Here is a 15584-nt window from a genome sequence, read left to right on the forward strand (position 1 = left end):
TAATCATAATACTTACTAAAAACCGTTTACGCATCTCTAAAGCTTCTTTTCATTCTTATTAGGTTTCCAATTTTTTGTTCAAACATTATTTTTAAGTTTATACATTTATTATAATATTGTTTAAATACTTTAATTTATACTTATATATATATATATAAACAAACAAACAAACAAACAAACAAACTATAATTATTATAATTTTTATCGAAACAACACGATACGTGTCTTGTTTTTTATTTTTTCTTTTTTTTATTCGAATATTTTTATTTTTTATTATTTTTTTATTTTTTTAATTTTTTTATTTCAATTCTTCTTTTTAATATTCTCTACACGTTTTTTATTTATTTATTTATTTATTTTTACTCTTTGGAAGATTAATTTGAATAATAATATAATAATAATAATAATAATCGAGGTTCTACTGTACATATAAAATATAAACCCTTACACTTATATATATATTATATCTATGTATTAGTTTTTTTTTTGTTAATGAGTAATTCATCACACCACGTGTCATTTTTTGTTATCTTACAATTAAATCATTTATTTTCTACAGGTGATAACAATTAAATCTCGACAAAAAAAAAACCGATGATAAAACACATCTACGATTCATAGCGAATGAATTACGATATATTGGGGGAGAGGGGAGAGGGTAGAGGGGAGAGGTGGGGGGAGGTAGAGAGGACTCATTTTTAAGATTATTTTAAATTACCTTTTTCTTTTTTTTAACCTTTTTTTTTCTCTTTCTTGACCATGACACCCATTTTATGTTTTATTTCTTTTTTCTTTTTTTTTTTAATACTTAGGGCAAAAACTCTCATACATATATATATGTATATGTATTCATGTTTGTAAATGTTCAAAAGATGTTTCTAAATGTTTGGAACCCATTGTGTGAGACGACGACCAATCATTGATAAGGATTCAATGCTAAAGAAAAATTCAATTGAAAATTTTCCCGCCAAATTTCTTTCACTTCTTCTTCTTCTTCTTTTTTTCCCGCCAAAATTTCTTTCACATCTTTTTTTTCTTCCCTTTTTTTGTCTAATCTTTGTACTCTTATCTAAACACGTGACCATTTCTTCATGAGATTAATACTGCTTGATAAAAGAGTTTGTTCTTTAATTAATTAATTAATTAATTAATTAATTTTTTTTATTTTTCTTTCTTATGGTTACCCATTCATAACCTATAAATAATATTAATAATAATAATAATCATAATAATCATTTAATAAGTATAAATTATTGTACAGAAAAAAAAAATAAATGGACACAGCCAAATTTACTTCTTACTATTTTTCTTCTTCTTACCTTCTTCGTTTTTTTTTTCTTTTTTTTTTTTTCTATGGTTACTCATGATATATAAATAATAATTGTTTAATTAATTACCTAAAACGTTCACAAATTCTCAAAATAAACAACATGCACACTACACACGAGATATATCGTCAATATTACCAAAAAGTAATTGCACGTGTCTGTAAAACATATATATATATATACATATATATACATATATATACATGCATATATATATATATATATATGTATCTCGTTAACAAAGTCGAACGGAAATAGAACCCTGCTGGATATGGATAACATAATATCTATATATATCGAAAGATTTATCAGCGTGGTTTATCCATGGTAATTACTTTGTAACCCATTATTTATCTTTCTCTCTCTCTCTCTCTCTCTCACTCAACTCTCTCTTGTTTTTTTTTCTTTTTTTTTTCGTATATTTTTTATTATACCTTCCTTCTTCCTTTTTTATATTTTTTTTTTTTTTTTAATTTTAAAAACTAGTTTCATAAACGTAACGATAAATGAGAAGAACACGATGATAACCAACAAACAACAACAACAACAACAACTCAGCCACGTTGACAAAATATCTTTGTTAATTTTTCAAAATGGATGAAAGAAACGTATTATAATTATTAATTATTATCATTTGATTACCAACAAATTCACATAAATAATAATACCAAATGAGATATACGTTGAATAGAAAATATCTACAATAATGATAATAATAATAATAATAATGCATATAATGTAATGCAAAACTAAATAGTTTGTTGAAACAAGTTATTAACTAATTGTAAGTTTAATCATCATTCTTCTGTATACTTGGCAAATTATACAAAAAAAATAAACAATACCAACTATTTCGTAAAACTATTCAATTATTAAATAAAGATTCTTTCTTTTAACCAATTAACACGTTATACGCCACGTGAATTCTTACGAAAATCTTTGTCAGGCCACAGGTGACAAAACGAAAAGATATTAAAAAGTGGAACGTCAGTCACCAACGCTTGACATGGCCTGAACTGAAAGTTGAACGTCAAGCACATGTTCCTGACATGGCCTAAGCTGAAAGTTAAGTGTCAGTCACAAGTGAATAAACGTGAAATTCGGTGTCAGTCACTTGTGCCTGACAAAAATTTCCCCTTAAACAGCGTCAGTCATCTGTGCCTGACGCTATTTTCTCATTAAACCGCGTCAGTCACCGATGACTGACGCTGTTTTCCCCTCAAACCGTGTCAGTCGTATGTGACTGACGCGGCCTGGACAAAAGAGTCAATTTGTCAGTCACTGATGACTGACGTGGCCTGGACAAATGTTTGTTGTCAGTCACTGACGACTGACGCGGCCTGGAAAGAGAGTTAATTTTGTCAGTCACTTATGACTGACGCGGCCTGGACAGAGAGTTAATTTGTCAGTCACCGATGACTGACGTGGTTTTAGGAGAAAATACTGTCAGTCATCGGTGACTGACGCGGTTTAAGGAGAAAATAGCGTCAGGCACAGATGACTGATGTGGCATTATCAACGTGTTTTAACCGTAATCGACGTGTATACTCGTCAGACATATAAACTAATAACCATTGAATATTTAAATTGTAATTTTTGTCAAAAAAAACAAAATACATTCTTAAACTTCAAGATGTTTCAAATATTTTGAGACAATGTTGGAATAAAACGAACAAATAAAAAATATAAATAATTTAAGATGAACTTCACGTGTTCCTTTATGCAAAGATTGAAACTATACGAGTATACTTGTCATGGTTTGATTCTGGTGACATAAAATGGTACGTGGTCTCAAATGAGAGTGTCACAGGTTAATTGGTTAAAGTTTCATTTAAAAAAACACATTCATGTAATGATAATAATAACTACCTTACAAATATATATATATATATATATGTATGATATTACATGTTATAGAATATTTTTGGCAATTTACAATGATTGTTTAAAAAAAAAAACAAAAGAAAATTGTTTCTATATAAAGGTTGTGAGCACAACACAACAACAACCATGAGATGATACACCACACTTTTCTATGTTTAATATATATATATATAATTAACATAGTGTAAAGTATATCTTTGGCAGAATGAATAAAACTCGTGGTTACTTAGAAAATCTTCTTATTCTTCTTATTTTTCTATTAATTTTACGTAGACGAACTATTTTCGCAAAACGTTCGCAATAAAACGTTCGCAGTAAAACGAATGAGAGAAAGCAGCATCCTCCCACGTCTGTTCTTTTAAAAAAGATCGATATCGTCGTCTGTCCATGTCACCTTCATCCCTTTTTCCCTTTTTCCCTCTTTCACCTCTCATCCTCATACTCATTCTCATCCTTTTCCTCCTCCTCCTTCTTCTCTTCGTCCTTTTTCTCATATATATATATATATAGATATTACCTCATAGTGGCATGTGATTATTAATACATTATTGGATTTAGTAATAAAAAAAAAAAAGGAACTATGACATAGCTGACGTGACTATACTATATCGTAAATAAATAAATAAACTAATAATAATAATAATAATAATAATAATAATGAAATTATGAAATATATGTTATATAAAGAATTTTAAATATAAACTTTATATAATAAAGTATCGTCAAACACACACATGCACACACAATTATTTTACTTCATCATATTATTGCACACAAAAATGATTATAACAAAATTAATATAAGAATGTTATTATTATTATTATTATTATTATTATTATTATTATTATTATCGTTTACGTTAAATTAAAAAATCATTGCACTGATATATTAAACTTTTCATTCTTAATATTACCTTTAGATTACTGTTGTTTATAAATTGTATCATTTTAAATTAATTTTAAATTTATTAAACATTACTGTATACAAAATATTAACGTGTGTTAATGAAAAAAAATACACACATACTTCTTATATATAAATTAAAATATTTTATATATATTTAATTGAAATAAATTAAAATATAAGTTAAAATAATTTGTTTCTTGAACGATTATATTAACACTATGACGTCCGGTGGTACCACGTTGGTGTCATTCGAAAATTATCGAGCATAATGTGTTAATTAAATAAATTTGTGATTTTAACGTAAACGATATGAACATTAAATTAAAATTACAAACTTTAAGTTTAGACACATTTTTTTTCATTTAACTTCATTCAATAAAATGTAATGTTCTCGTTCTTATATAAAAAAAAAAAAAACCCCAAAATATTTTACGTAAGACAACTTATCCTCCTTTCAAAAATATTCTGAAATACAAAACGAAGATACGAAAAGTACAAAAAAAAAATGAGAGCAGAGGAGGAGGAGGAGGAGGAGTTACACGATGGTACTCGAGTTCATCCCAATTTCCATCGTCATCGTCGTCATCGTCGTCATCGTCGTCGAGGTAGTCGACGTTTCATAGAAGAAAATCAACGAGTCGTATCGTCTTTCAACAATCAAGCCCTGTTCGTGTAGTTCGTTTACGAGCATGGCAAAAAAAAAAAGGGGCCGCCGCCGTCCTGCTTTCCCTTTACGATAATCTCGTGTCCTTTTCATTCATACACACATACTCTCTTTCTATCTCTCACTCACTCACTCACTCACTCTCACTCACTCTCATCCATTTTTTTTCTACATACCTGTCGTCATTTTCCACCACATCAAAGAAAAGGAATCGTCGATGCGAGTTAATTTCACCTGCATCCCTCATCTTCGTACGTGTCCCTTTTTCATATGTATGTATGTGTATGTGTGTAAGTAAAATGTACGTGTGTATTTTATTATTTGGGGGTTTGGGTGTAGGTGTATAATTATACGATTAAAGTCTCTTGAGAGCAAGAAGTAGTAGTCTCGAGTCCAACCAAGTGAAATTGGTCAAAAGAGGGGGTGCATTGGCCCTTTAAACGTTCATCGCGTAATACACGGAGTTTTGTGAGTCGGTAGGCGGGTTTAGGGTATTGGCACGATGCCCACCGTAAGAGTTTGACACGAGGAGTAAGTGGGACATCGAGGTTGTCGTCGATTGAGATAGTGCTGGTGTTTGAGGAGTAGTTTGATGATGCTGAGAAGATTGTTGTTGTGGTGGTGACTGAGAAAAATCGTGCGAGGGTGCACTGGCTGCACCTTCGGGTACACCGCGTTCCGCGACGCTACACGAATTATTCACTAATTGTTGTTGTTGTTGTTGTTGTTGTTGTTGTTGCAGTTGTTGCTGTTGTTGTTGTTTCGTAGGTGAAGATAACGCCGAGGAAGAAGACGAGGAAGATGCCGAAAGTGGGCCACCGATATTAACGTTTCCTTGTTGATCGTTGACGGAAAAACTCGCGGATAGGCGTAAATCGCAGATAGGTTTAAAAGAGGTAACGGGTACGGACAATGGGGTTGAGGAGGACGTTGAGACGGTTTGTGTCTGTACGTCAGTGGCGTTCGCAGCTGCCGCCGCTGCAGCTGCTGCAGCGGCTGCTGCAGCGGCCGTAGCGACGGTAGCAGAACTTCGGCCAAGTGGTATTTGATAAAGATGATAGGCTGGATTTGTCGAATGCCCGGTAGTTACCGTGGAGGCGCATCTAGGAGGTGCAATCACCGTGTAAGATGTTGGGGGTGGTGGAGGTGGAGGTAATACAGATTGCAGGTGATACGAGGCTATTTGATGATGATGTTGTCGATGTTGAAATTGGATAGGATGAACAGCGGCATGTGGAACGGATGATAAATGGTGTAGGTGTAATTGGAGCGTCTGCTGAGGTGTTTGGGAAGGAAGACAATTAGGTGGAGCAGAATCAGGAAGTGGTTGTTGAGAGGTTAAATAAGTATTTGGCGCCAAGGGACGTGGGTAGTACCTCTGCTGATGTTGCTGTGGTTGCTGTTGTGGTTGCTGCTGCTGCTGCTGTTGCTGCGGGCTATCAATCTTCGCCTGTCGAGGATAAGGATAACGCTCTATGTGGGTCGCGTAATTAGGCGACGAATGTGGCGGTAAGATTCGTTGAATGTTCTGATATGTCGGATCCGAGATTCCATTGTATGGCACGAAATACATCGTACGATAACACTTAGTACCACCACCACCACCACCACTACCACCGGCACTGCTGGATGCCGCAGTTGGCGAGACTACGTTGCAATGATAATTAGGAATCGTCGTTGGTGGATAACGACGAATTTTAGCTGGTAATGTTGCTGTATAATTAGTAGCAGGTATCGTTTCTTCACCACCACCCGCGATACGTAACATACGAACATTGGTTGGCTGATGTTTATCCGCAAAATAATTCTGACCATTCTTTTGTTCAGGATATTGATGAGAGATACCATCGGTCGGTGGTATTCTTACCAATGGACGTGGCAACGTGTTTTCTAAATAAGTAACACGATCGAGATTACCTTGAGTAACCGCTGTCTCTACAATCGTCTGATAAATATCATCGATTTGTTTTTGCATACTATTTATTCTATCGATCGTGTTCGTGTCTTCTTTCGGCATCGTGTCGTACACGTTCGTCGGAATGTTGTCCATAGTCAATAAATTTTTACTACCATCGATTCTATCACCATTTTTATCGTAATGCATTGGCCATGCAGTAGCAAATGTTTCTCTAACGTCACTGAAATCATTGGTCACTACGTTCCGAGAACGAAGCTGATGTACAATCTCATTGGTTGTACTAAACAGAGGTTTGATACCTCGAACAGGTGGACGTCTGTTAAAACCGTAATCGTTTAGTTCATCATCCTGATCGTCTTCCTCACCATGACAATCATCATGACTGTGCTCGTTGTTACTAGTCGTCGTGGTATTCGCCATTTTATCGTCTCCTAAAACACCATTAACGAGACTATGATCGTTCTCGCTATATCGTCGTTTTATACGTTCCATCCTGGATTTATCTTGTTCAACGAATGCAAGCAACTCATCTGCTGAGTTCTCACTGATGTCTGGCCTATTACCAACTGGTGTACCCCTCGTAACATCAGGAGCACTGGCACGATTTCTATTTAATGCCGTTTCTATGTCCTCCAAGCTGTACGCTGAATCGGACAGGTGATTTATCGGATTGCTATTTACATTAGTCGTAATTCTTGGCTCGATTCTATAATAATCCTCACGTGTGTCAGCATTATTAACCGTGACGCAAGATAATGGAGCAAGACTGGCTAAAAATTGTCTTCTAACTTCGGAATTCATTTTAGTTAATGAATTTTTCGATTGACATTCTTTAACCAAAGTACCTCTGCCATTGTTACCAATACCAAGATCTGGTAAATTTGGCTCGGTATTTTTCTTATACGCGAAAAGATCTGTAATCTTTCTATAAGTTGATTGATTTGTTGTAGTATTATCCATCAATGGATTACCTTTAGAATTGTAAACGTTTGACGTTGTTACTGGCAACGTCATTGGGGTTGATGTGCTAGGAGGTGGTGGTTGAATCGTCGTTACCATTGGAATCATGGTAGTCGACGTCGAAGTTGTCAAAGGTAACGTTGCTGTCATTGCGTTATTCAAGGTTGCAACTTTTTGAGAAAATCGTTCAATCGGTGGCTGTTCTTCACCGGATGGTGAAGTTCGTACTGAGAATTCCAACCTCTCGTTATCTTGATCTAAAACAAGTTCCGTAGTTTTAGATGACTCTTCAGTAACTTCCTCGTCCTGATCAACACAAGTGAGTTGTCTGATTCTTTCTTCCAAAGACAAGTCTTTAGATCTGAGATTTTTCTTTCTAGTAGTGGCATTACACTTGCCAATCAAACTTCTTCTCAAAGTGTTTCTCTCGATCGTTCTTTTGATCGTACTTGGTTCACTTTCGCAAGACTCGCTACGAGTGTTAGCCATTTTTCCCGATGATCTCTTTGTGGTATCGAACAAACGTAAATTTTCAGCAGTAATGAGAAACTTTTGTGCATCCGAATATGTATTATTATCAGAATCGACTAACGAGACGGATTTGTTCAAAGGTGCTGGTGGTGGTGAGATGAATCTTGGATTGGGAAATAATTGTCTCACTGCTGAATTTGGTTTCAAGCTGTTGCTAGCTAAATTACCAAGTTTAAATGTCAAAGATAATTCCGTAACATCTTGAAGAGTTTCCTTCGACTCGTTATTTTCATCCCCTTGACTCTCTGCCATCTCTTCTTCACCACCACCACCACCACCACCACCACCCCCAGAACCAGAACCAGAACTACCAACACCTATCGTTCTTTCCTCGTTTTCATTTTTATTATTACTTCCAATTACAACGATGTTATCCATTTTCTCATTGTCCTCGACCGTTTCAGCGTACGTTTCCTCAACACCAGAACCACCAACACCACCACCACCACCACCACCACTACCACCACTACCACATTCGCGACAAACATTCGATGTCGACGTAGTCATCGTTGTCGTCGTAGAAGAAGATGAATCCGTCGTTGCAATGTCATCCTGTTTAGCAATTTCATTGGTTGATCTTTCTGGTTCCAGATCAAGTTCGTCCAAACAAATTTTTCTCTCGTTCTCACTGATTTCACGGATGATTCGTCGTTCGGTGACCGTCGTCATGGTTATCGTCTCGACTAAATACCGATGATGCAAATCTAAAAAGGATGGGGTAAAGTAAATTGAAAAACAATTTAGCAAAATTCAACTTGAAGAAAAAGAAAAGAACTGAAACCAAAAAAGAAAAAGAAAAAGAAAAGGCCTACGTACCATTAGGCGTAGAGGATCGAACTTGATTGTTTGCTTCTTTAAAATTCTCAACGATAGCAGCAGCATCCTCCCGTTCAGAATCGGCCCCATTGACCTTAATTTGTTCTTGGGCACCTGTAACGTCAAACAGAGTACTTCAACATCTCTCAAGTTCCAACTCTCATCTCATCGTCGTTGTAGTAGTCGTCGTCGTCTACCTAAAGTATCTCGACAAAAAGTGTTAGGCATCATCTTTGCGTGAATCGCCATTTTCACGGACGTTAGGAAAATGATGATGATATTTTAGGCATTTTAAATGAATAAGTATTAAATACAGATAACTTTTTCATAAAATGATAACAACATTGTGACCAATTTCTTGACACAATAATTGTTTAACATATTTCAATATGAAATAATGAATTGTGGGTCTCATATATAACACGATTTTACACAACACTGCATTTTCTAGGAACTTATCTACCGTTTTACAGGGTAGGGTTACCTGTAATATGCTTTTGATGCTAACGGGTGTTCAAATTAATCGCGTACAATCCATCCACCAAGTTTTCGTACTTATGTGTATCGATACTGTTTGGATGTTAAACGAACGACAAAGGGGTGAAAGTGGGTTTTGTGGACAGAGGGAGAGACGAAGATAAAGAGAGAAAGAAAATTATTTTGACGAAGTTGCCCTGGTGGTAAGCCTGACCGCTCTTACCAGGAGTACTAGACTGAGTACCGGAATCACGCTACACTGTACATCCGGTGAACGTTGATGCTCACATACATACACACATATATATATATATATCTACAACTTTAGTCAGAACGCATTTCTTTCGACCACACACCCGCCCCTATACGTTTATCCTGCTTTTATGATAACAGGAAAAAAACAACGTATATAAAAAAAGGGCCCATTTTTTTTTCCACGGGAAGATCGCGAGAAAGGAAGTCAAATATTTCTAAAGGAAATTACAAGAAAAATGGAAAGATTATAAAACGAAAATTATATTCGTTATAATTAAATATTAAATTAATGTGATGAGAAAAGAGAGTGAGTGAGTGAGAGAGAGAGAGAGAGAGAGAGAGAGAGATTACTAAAATTGAGTAAATTTATTAATATACAAATAAAATAGAGTATAATCGATATATTATTTAATAAAATAACGTCAAATAACGTAAAAAATATTACACATATGCAATATTGTTTAACTCATCACCAAAAAAAAAAAAAAAAAAAAAAAACAAAAACAAAAAATGAAATTTTTGAGACAACTGTAATATTTAATCACCTAATAAGTATTATCATCATCTCTCTTTTTCTCTTTCTCTCTCTCTCATATCACTTTTTGAGATTTACTTTTTTAAACTTGGACTAGAACAACATATAATCCTTGTTTTCTCAGTAATAGTCGTTTAAGTTAAAAATGCAACAACTCGTAATACAAAGTTTACACATCCAGGGAGACTAAAGTTTACGGTCCATGCTCAGCAAGATCGCAAGCTACTGGTGTTCTATATGTCTCTTTGTGTGAATACGTGTCTCTCTCTCTCTCTCTTTCTCTCTCTCTAACACTATCTTTCTCTTTCTCTATGTTAGAGATAGAGAAGGGTTATGCAATCAAATTTAGCTGCGGTTCAGTGCACGGAACAAGGCAAAATGTAACGTTCAACGTTTACAACTTTACGTTACTCATTTAGAAATTACTGTAAATGTCGTTGCTTGTTCAAAACAATATTATTGAAACTTTAAAAAGAAACTAAACTAAACTAAACGAACTTTGGAAAATTGTTATTCCTCCTTCTCAGAGAAAAATCGGAGAATTAAACATATTTTACGAAATATTTTATAAAAGAATTTGAGTATTGTACTAAAGAAAAGAAAAAGATAAAAACAACTAGTTGAAGATGAAGAAGATGAAGAAAGAAAGATGATAAAAATCTTATAGTTTTAGTCACGTAAAATAATAGAATAGATTTGGTGTAAGTAAAATAAATAGACTTTGAATGAAGTGCAGTAGTTTCTTTTTATTTCCCCCCCCTCCTCCTCTTTTTTTATGCAAAAAGAAAAAATATTTTCACGAATAGAAAGAGAGAGAGATAGATAGAGAGAGAGAAACTATGCACTACGATATTTTATTATCTAACGCGTACGATGGTGGTTATAAAGCGTCTATGAATACGGTGGGAACTTGCAAGCGAGAGGAAAAGAGGTGCGTGAGAAAATACCACGATATATTTCTCATGTACAATATATATGTACATGAATATTTATAAATATATATATATATGTATACTTTTGTATATATCGTTTAGTGTATTGGTTAATTTACGAGAAACATATTCGTATCATTTTCAAGTACTTTTACATCGTTCCCTTGTGTCCTATGAATGTTGCACGTATATACAGGTTGGTTTCATTATAATAGTTCGTTAATATTAGATTTTTACGATACTACAGAGAAAAAAATAAAAAAAAAAAAATATCATATGGGCAGATCACACGTGTTAGAAGTGAAACCTTCGAAAAATTAAGTTTCGAGAGAAAGAGACGACTGCAGAATATCAGGAGTAGGATAATTGTTAGGTTTATTTGTTATAATATTATTATTATATTATTTATTTATAAATTTTTCCTAAATAAATAAAAATGTGAATATTTCTATCTCTCTTTCTCTCTTTCTCTCTCTCTCTCTCTCTTGTTTAATTCTGTTACATTAGTATCGTGTCACTTCGTGCGCGTTTTTGCGTATCGGCATTTCCGTAAACTCTTTCACCGATAACGGAAACCTATGCACTGCTAACAATCGAATTCTCTCAATAGGATTTCGATGATATACGTTAGCTCGAGCGCAAGTGGCACGTCATGCTGTTTTGCTTCTCTCCTACACGAGAAACTAATCGTCCGAGCAACCACGAATGCTTTTATATCTCATTTAAAGTTCTACGAGTTTGATCGATTTTTCATCAAGATATATATACATATATATATAACCGAGTTGTTCACTAAATTCCTAACGATTTTCGATAAAACGAACAATGTTAATATTCTCTTATCAAATATCTACATACCTATATATATATATATATATACGATACACCTAACTATAATTATATATTTTACAGATAAAAAATTCGTCAAGTGAAACAGAGAGAGAGAGAGAGAGAGAGAGAGAGAGAGAGAGAGAGAAAAATACAAAAAAGATTTGTGTGTGTTTAATTTTATTTTTAAAAATATTCAATGAAAAATTTGCACCCAACTTTTTACCAGTTAATTCGATAGATGATAGATAATTCAATTGAAACAAATAAAAGATTAAATGTGCAACATCACGCAATGCAAACTTTTGTTAAGGTTTCTTTAAACGTTAATCGACAAAAATAGAACAGCAGAAGCATGAAGTAATAGAAAATATAATAGAAAAATTAAAATACTTTAAAATTAGATCAAAAATTTTGTTGCCCTTTCTCTCTCTCTCTCTCTCTCTCTCTCTCTCTCCCGCCATCATTCTTCTTACATTCGCGCATTGATCGTACGTACGCGGAGAATTAAAGAAACGGTTTCATGAAAAAAAAAAAAAAAAGAAAAAATAAAAAAGGTAGTGAAAAAGGGGATGTGAACAAAATAATTGGAAAAAATTATTCTCTCACCTCGAGAAACGTGGTATGATAAAAATCGATATATCGATAATTATTTTGTGTACGAGGGGATGAGAAAGACGCGCCAAATGGAAGGAGGGTGGTTAGGTGTTTCTTTTTTGTGATAATTTTGCGAGGGCGTTTAAAGGGTGCGAGGGCTGCGTATGGCGAGAAAGGATATTCGATAACGCGGGAAAAGGGACGCGTAGGTAGAAACAGGATTATCTCGAACTATATAGAGAGAAAATATGTCTCGTCTCGTCTCGTAACCGTGGCATTGAAAAGGACTCTATACAAAGTAATAAAATAAAAAGATTCAGAGAGTTGATTCGTAAGTTCATTGGCTTACCAGTTTTCCTACGGTGATAATAATCGCAATCGGTGCAAGTTGGCGGGGGTGGCAATAGTCTCGTTTGATGACGATCACCGTCATCCAAAATCGTTGCACCATCGACGCAAACGTCCTTGTAACCTTCTGGAGGACTGAGCGTCTCCTGCTGACGCTCGGCTCCTTCACCTTGAACAGCCGTGTCTGTGTGATTCTCGGGAACAATAGCCGGCACCACTTCCTGCCGATCAGTCGACTCTTTCGTTTCGCGTTCGACTTCGAGTTCAGCTTTGTGTTCAACGACATTCGATTCGAGTTCGCACGCAATAATCGCATCATCCGTAGTATCATCTTTTTTACGAACATCCACGGGAATTCGAGGAGGATGTTGATGTTGTTGATAATTTTCTACATTATTTGCATTGATATTAACGTTTATGTTACATGCAGCAGTAGTTGCAGCATTAACGGAATCAACGACAACGATTTCCTCCTCTTGGTTGTCGTCGTCATCGTCATCGTCGTCTTCCTCTTCTTCATCAACCGCATCCTCATCTTCATCCTCGTCTTCATCCTCCTCTTCGTCTGCCTCCCCATCTGCTCCACCGTAACGACCATCCTCCGTAACGCCAAAATGAAGATTCAATTCAGCCCGGCACTCCTTACAATTACCCAAACGTATGAACTCGTGTTCCTGACAACAACAGTCGCAATCTTCCTCGTATTCGGCGCAACACTCTTCTTTAATAAGTATAATATAATCGGCAGCAAAGAATTCATTTAATTTTTCATTAATAACCACGCGATTCTTTCGAGTTTTGCCTTTAGTCTGGCCGGGCTTCTTTAATAAAGACTTGAGGGTCTTCGTAGGCGCTTCCGCCGAATGCTTACTATTACCGTGTTCCTTCATGATTCACCCGCACCTTTTATTTTGTTTATTCCGATCGAATGAAGAATTTTATTAATAATCCTGACAAATAATGATCGTCGTCTATCGACAAACACCACCAATTAGTTTTATTAACTAAGAAGACGAACGACTTTTTGTCTCCAATAAGTTTCATCGTCTATCGTAGCAAGTGTAAGAGGGATACAAAACGACATCCTCGGACGTCCTCGCAGGAGACGACAGCAGCAACCGTGACGAACGGTCTCTTTCCCTTCTTCCCTTCCCTACCCTTCTTCTTCCTTTTCCTCCTCCTCCTCGCGTGGCATCATCGCGGCGGCGCGTACTTGCCGCCGGAAAAAGCCGACGGCAGCCTTCCTTCTCCGCATCCCTCGCACCCAAAGCGCCAGGAGGGAGGTTTCCGCTCGATCGGACGGACGGACGCCTACTCGTCGACCTCCACCATCATCATCCCTCTTCTTCAACCCTCCGACTTCACTTCTCTTCTCTTCTCTTCTCTTTCTCACCCACACTCTCTCTCTCTCGTTTCTCTTCTTTTTCTCTTGTCTTTTCTTTTCTTCTTTTTACTTTATCTCATTGTCAGAGTAACATTAGAATAATAGAACGACAGGTGTTGTTCCGCGTGTTACGAAGAAGAATGAACAAAAAAATCAAAAGAAAAGAAGAAATGTTATTCCCCTCTCGTTACAAAAGTAGCGCCGGAGGTACTCGGCTTCCGGTAACGTCCTCGCGTTTATCGATCTCGCACCGCGAAGGAAAGCTTGCCGCCGCTTCGATTTGTCTCTCCCTCTTCCATCCTTCTTTCTTTCTTTCTTTCTTTCTTTCCTTTCTTTTCTAACTTTTTCTTTAACCCGTTAATAGAAAAAATATTGAATTTGAAATTCAATCGAAAAAACTTGTTCAATAAAATCGTTTCTTTTTCCTTTTTTTTTTTCACGGAAATGGTAGCACCCGTAAGCCGCAATATTTTTACCACTGGTAGTCAATCTCCTTTCCTCGTCTTCGTCGTAGTCGTCGTCGTAGGTACGTTCCGCTCGTATCCGCACTAACGAGCTCTCCTCGTCGAGAAAGAACACAGAACGAGAGCTCGTCGTGCGCGCTCGCCGGTCAATGAATCGTTCCTCAGAATATATGAACATATATCTCAATATAGCACACGACTATAGCGCTTAACCATCAATGCTCTTATTTACTCTTTTTTTTACAATCAATGATGTCGATAAGATAGACACTCTACATTATCTTCAATGATAATGGTAAAGTAGATACTCTACATTACCATTAATATAGGATATCTACTTTATCGATTGTAGTAATTATTATCATTTTTACATTTGATACATCAATCAAAAACACTTTGGAAAAAAGGACTTTGGTATGTGGACATTTTAAATGTAACATTGCATTTGCTTTTGTTACTCTCTTAAATGCGTTTATTAGGAAGTCAACGTTACATAGTTAAGTCCTTATTCCCCATTGTAACGTATTTTTTTTATCTTATTATCTCGATGACGAAGAAGACCACGAGGAGCATTTTGGTTAAAAGCATTATAATTGTGTGTGTATTTACCGCTGTCATGGGTTTTGTTCTAGCTTGGAATGTCGATAGAAAACTGATTTTTGTTTTTGTTTGTTTGTTTGTCGAGCACGCTAATTTCAATGTTTAACAAACGTAGAAAAACATGTCAATGCGTTATTGTTTGTTGTCATCGTCGTAG

At 35.5% G+C, this 15584-nt stretch overlaps 1 protein-coding gene across 1 annotated transcript; it reads right to left on the reverse strand.

Moving 5' to 3' along the window:
• Positions 1-854: 854 nt before the first annotated feature.
• Positions 855-15148, reverse strand: LOC107072962 (uncharacterized). The gene is made up of 3 exons (XM_015333316.2): positions 12981-15148; positions 9008-9121; positions 855-8895 (listed from the first exon to the last, which is right to left on the reverse strand). The coding sequence occupies exons 1-3, from the start codon at positions 13867-13869 to the stop codon at positions 5219-5221; spliced, it is 4680 nt and encodes a 1559-aa protein (XP_015188802.2). The 5' UTR covers positions 13870-15148; the 3' UTR covers positions 855-5218.
• Between the last annotated feature and the right edge of the window lie 436 nt (positions 15149-15584).

This window comes from Polistes dominula, unplaced genomic scaffold (genome assembly GCF_049000335.1).
Source record: "Polistes dominula isolate Pdom_NZ unplaced genomic scaffold, Pdom_raw_medaka contig_26, whole genome shotgun sequence".
Classification (NCBI taxonomy): Eukaryota; Metazoa; Arthropoda; class Insecta; order Hymenoptera; family Vespidae; genus Polistes; species Polistes dominula.

Bases quoted from the DNA above. Each gene is read 5' to 3' on its own strand.
- LOC107072962 (XM_015333316.2), bottom strand. From the start codon at position 13,869: ATGAAGGAACACGGTAATAGTAAGCATTCGGCGGAAGCGCCTACGAAG. The intron at 9,122-12,980 runs GTAAGCCAATGA...TTGACGTTACAG, and splicing joins TTATCACCGTAGGAAAACTG to GTGCCCAAGAACAAATTAAG. The intron at 8,896-9,007 runs GTACGTAGGCCT...CATCCTTTTTAG, and splicing joins TCGATCCTCTACGCCTAATG to ATTTGCATCATCGGTATTTA.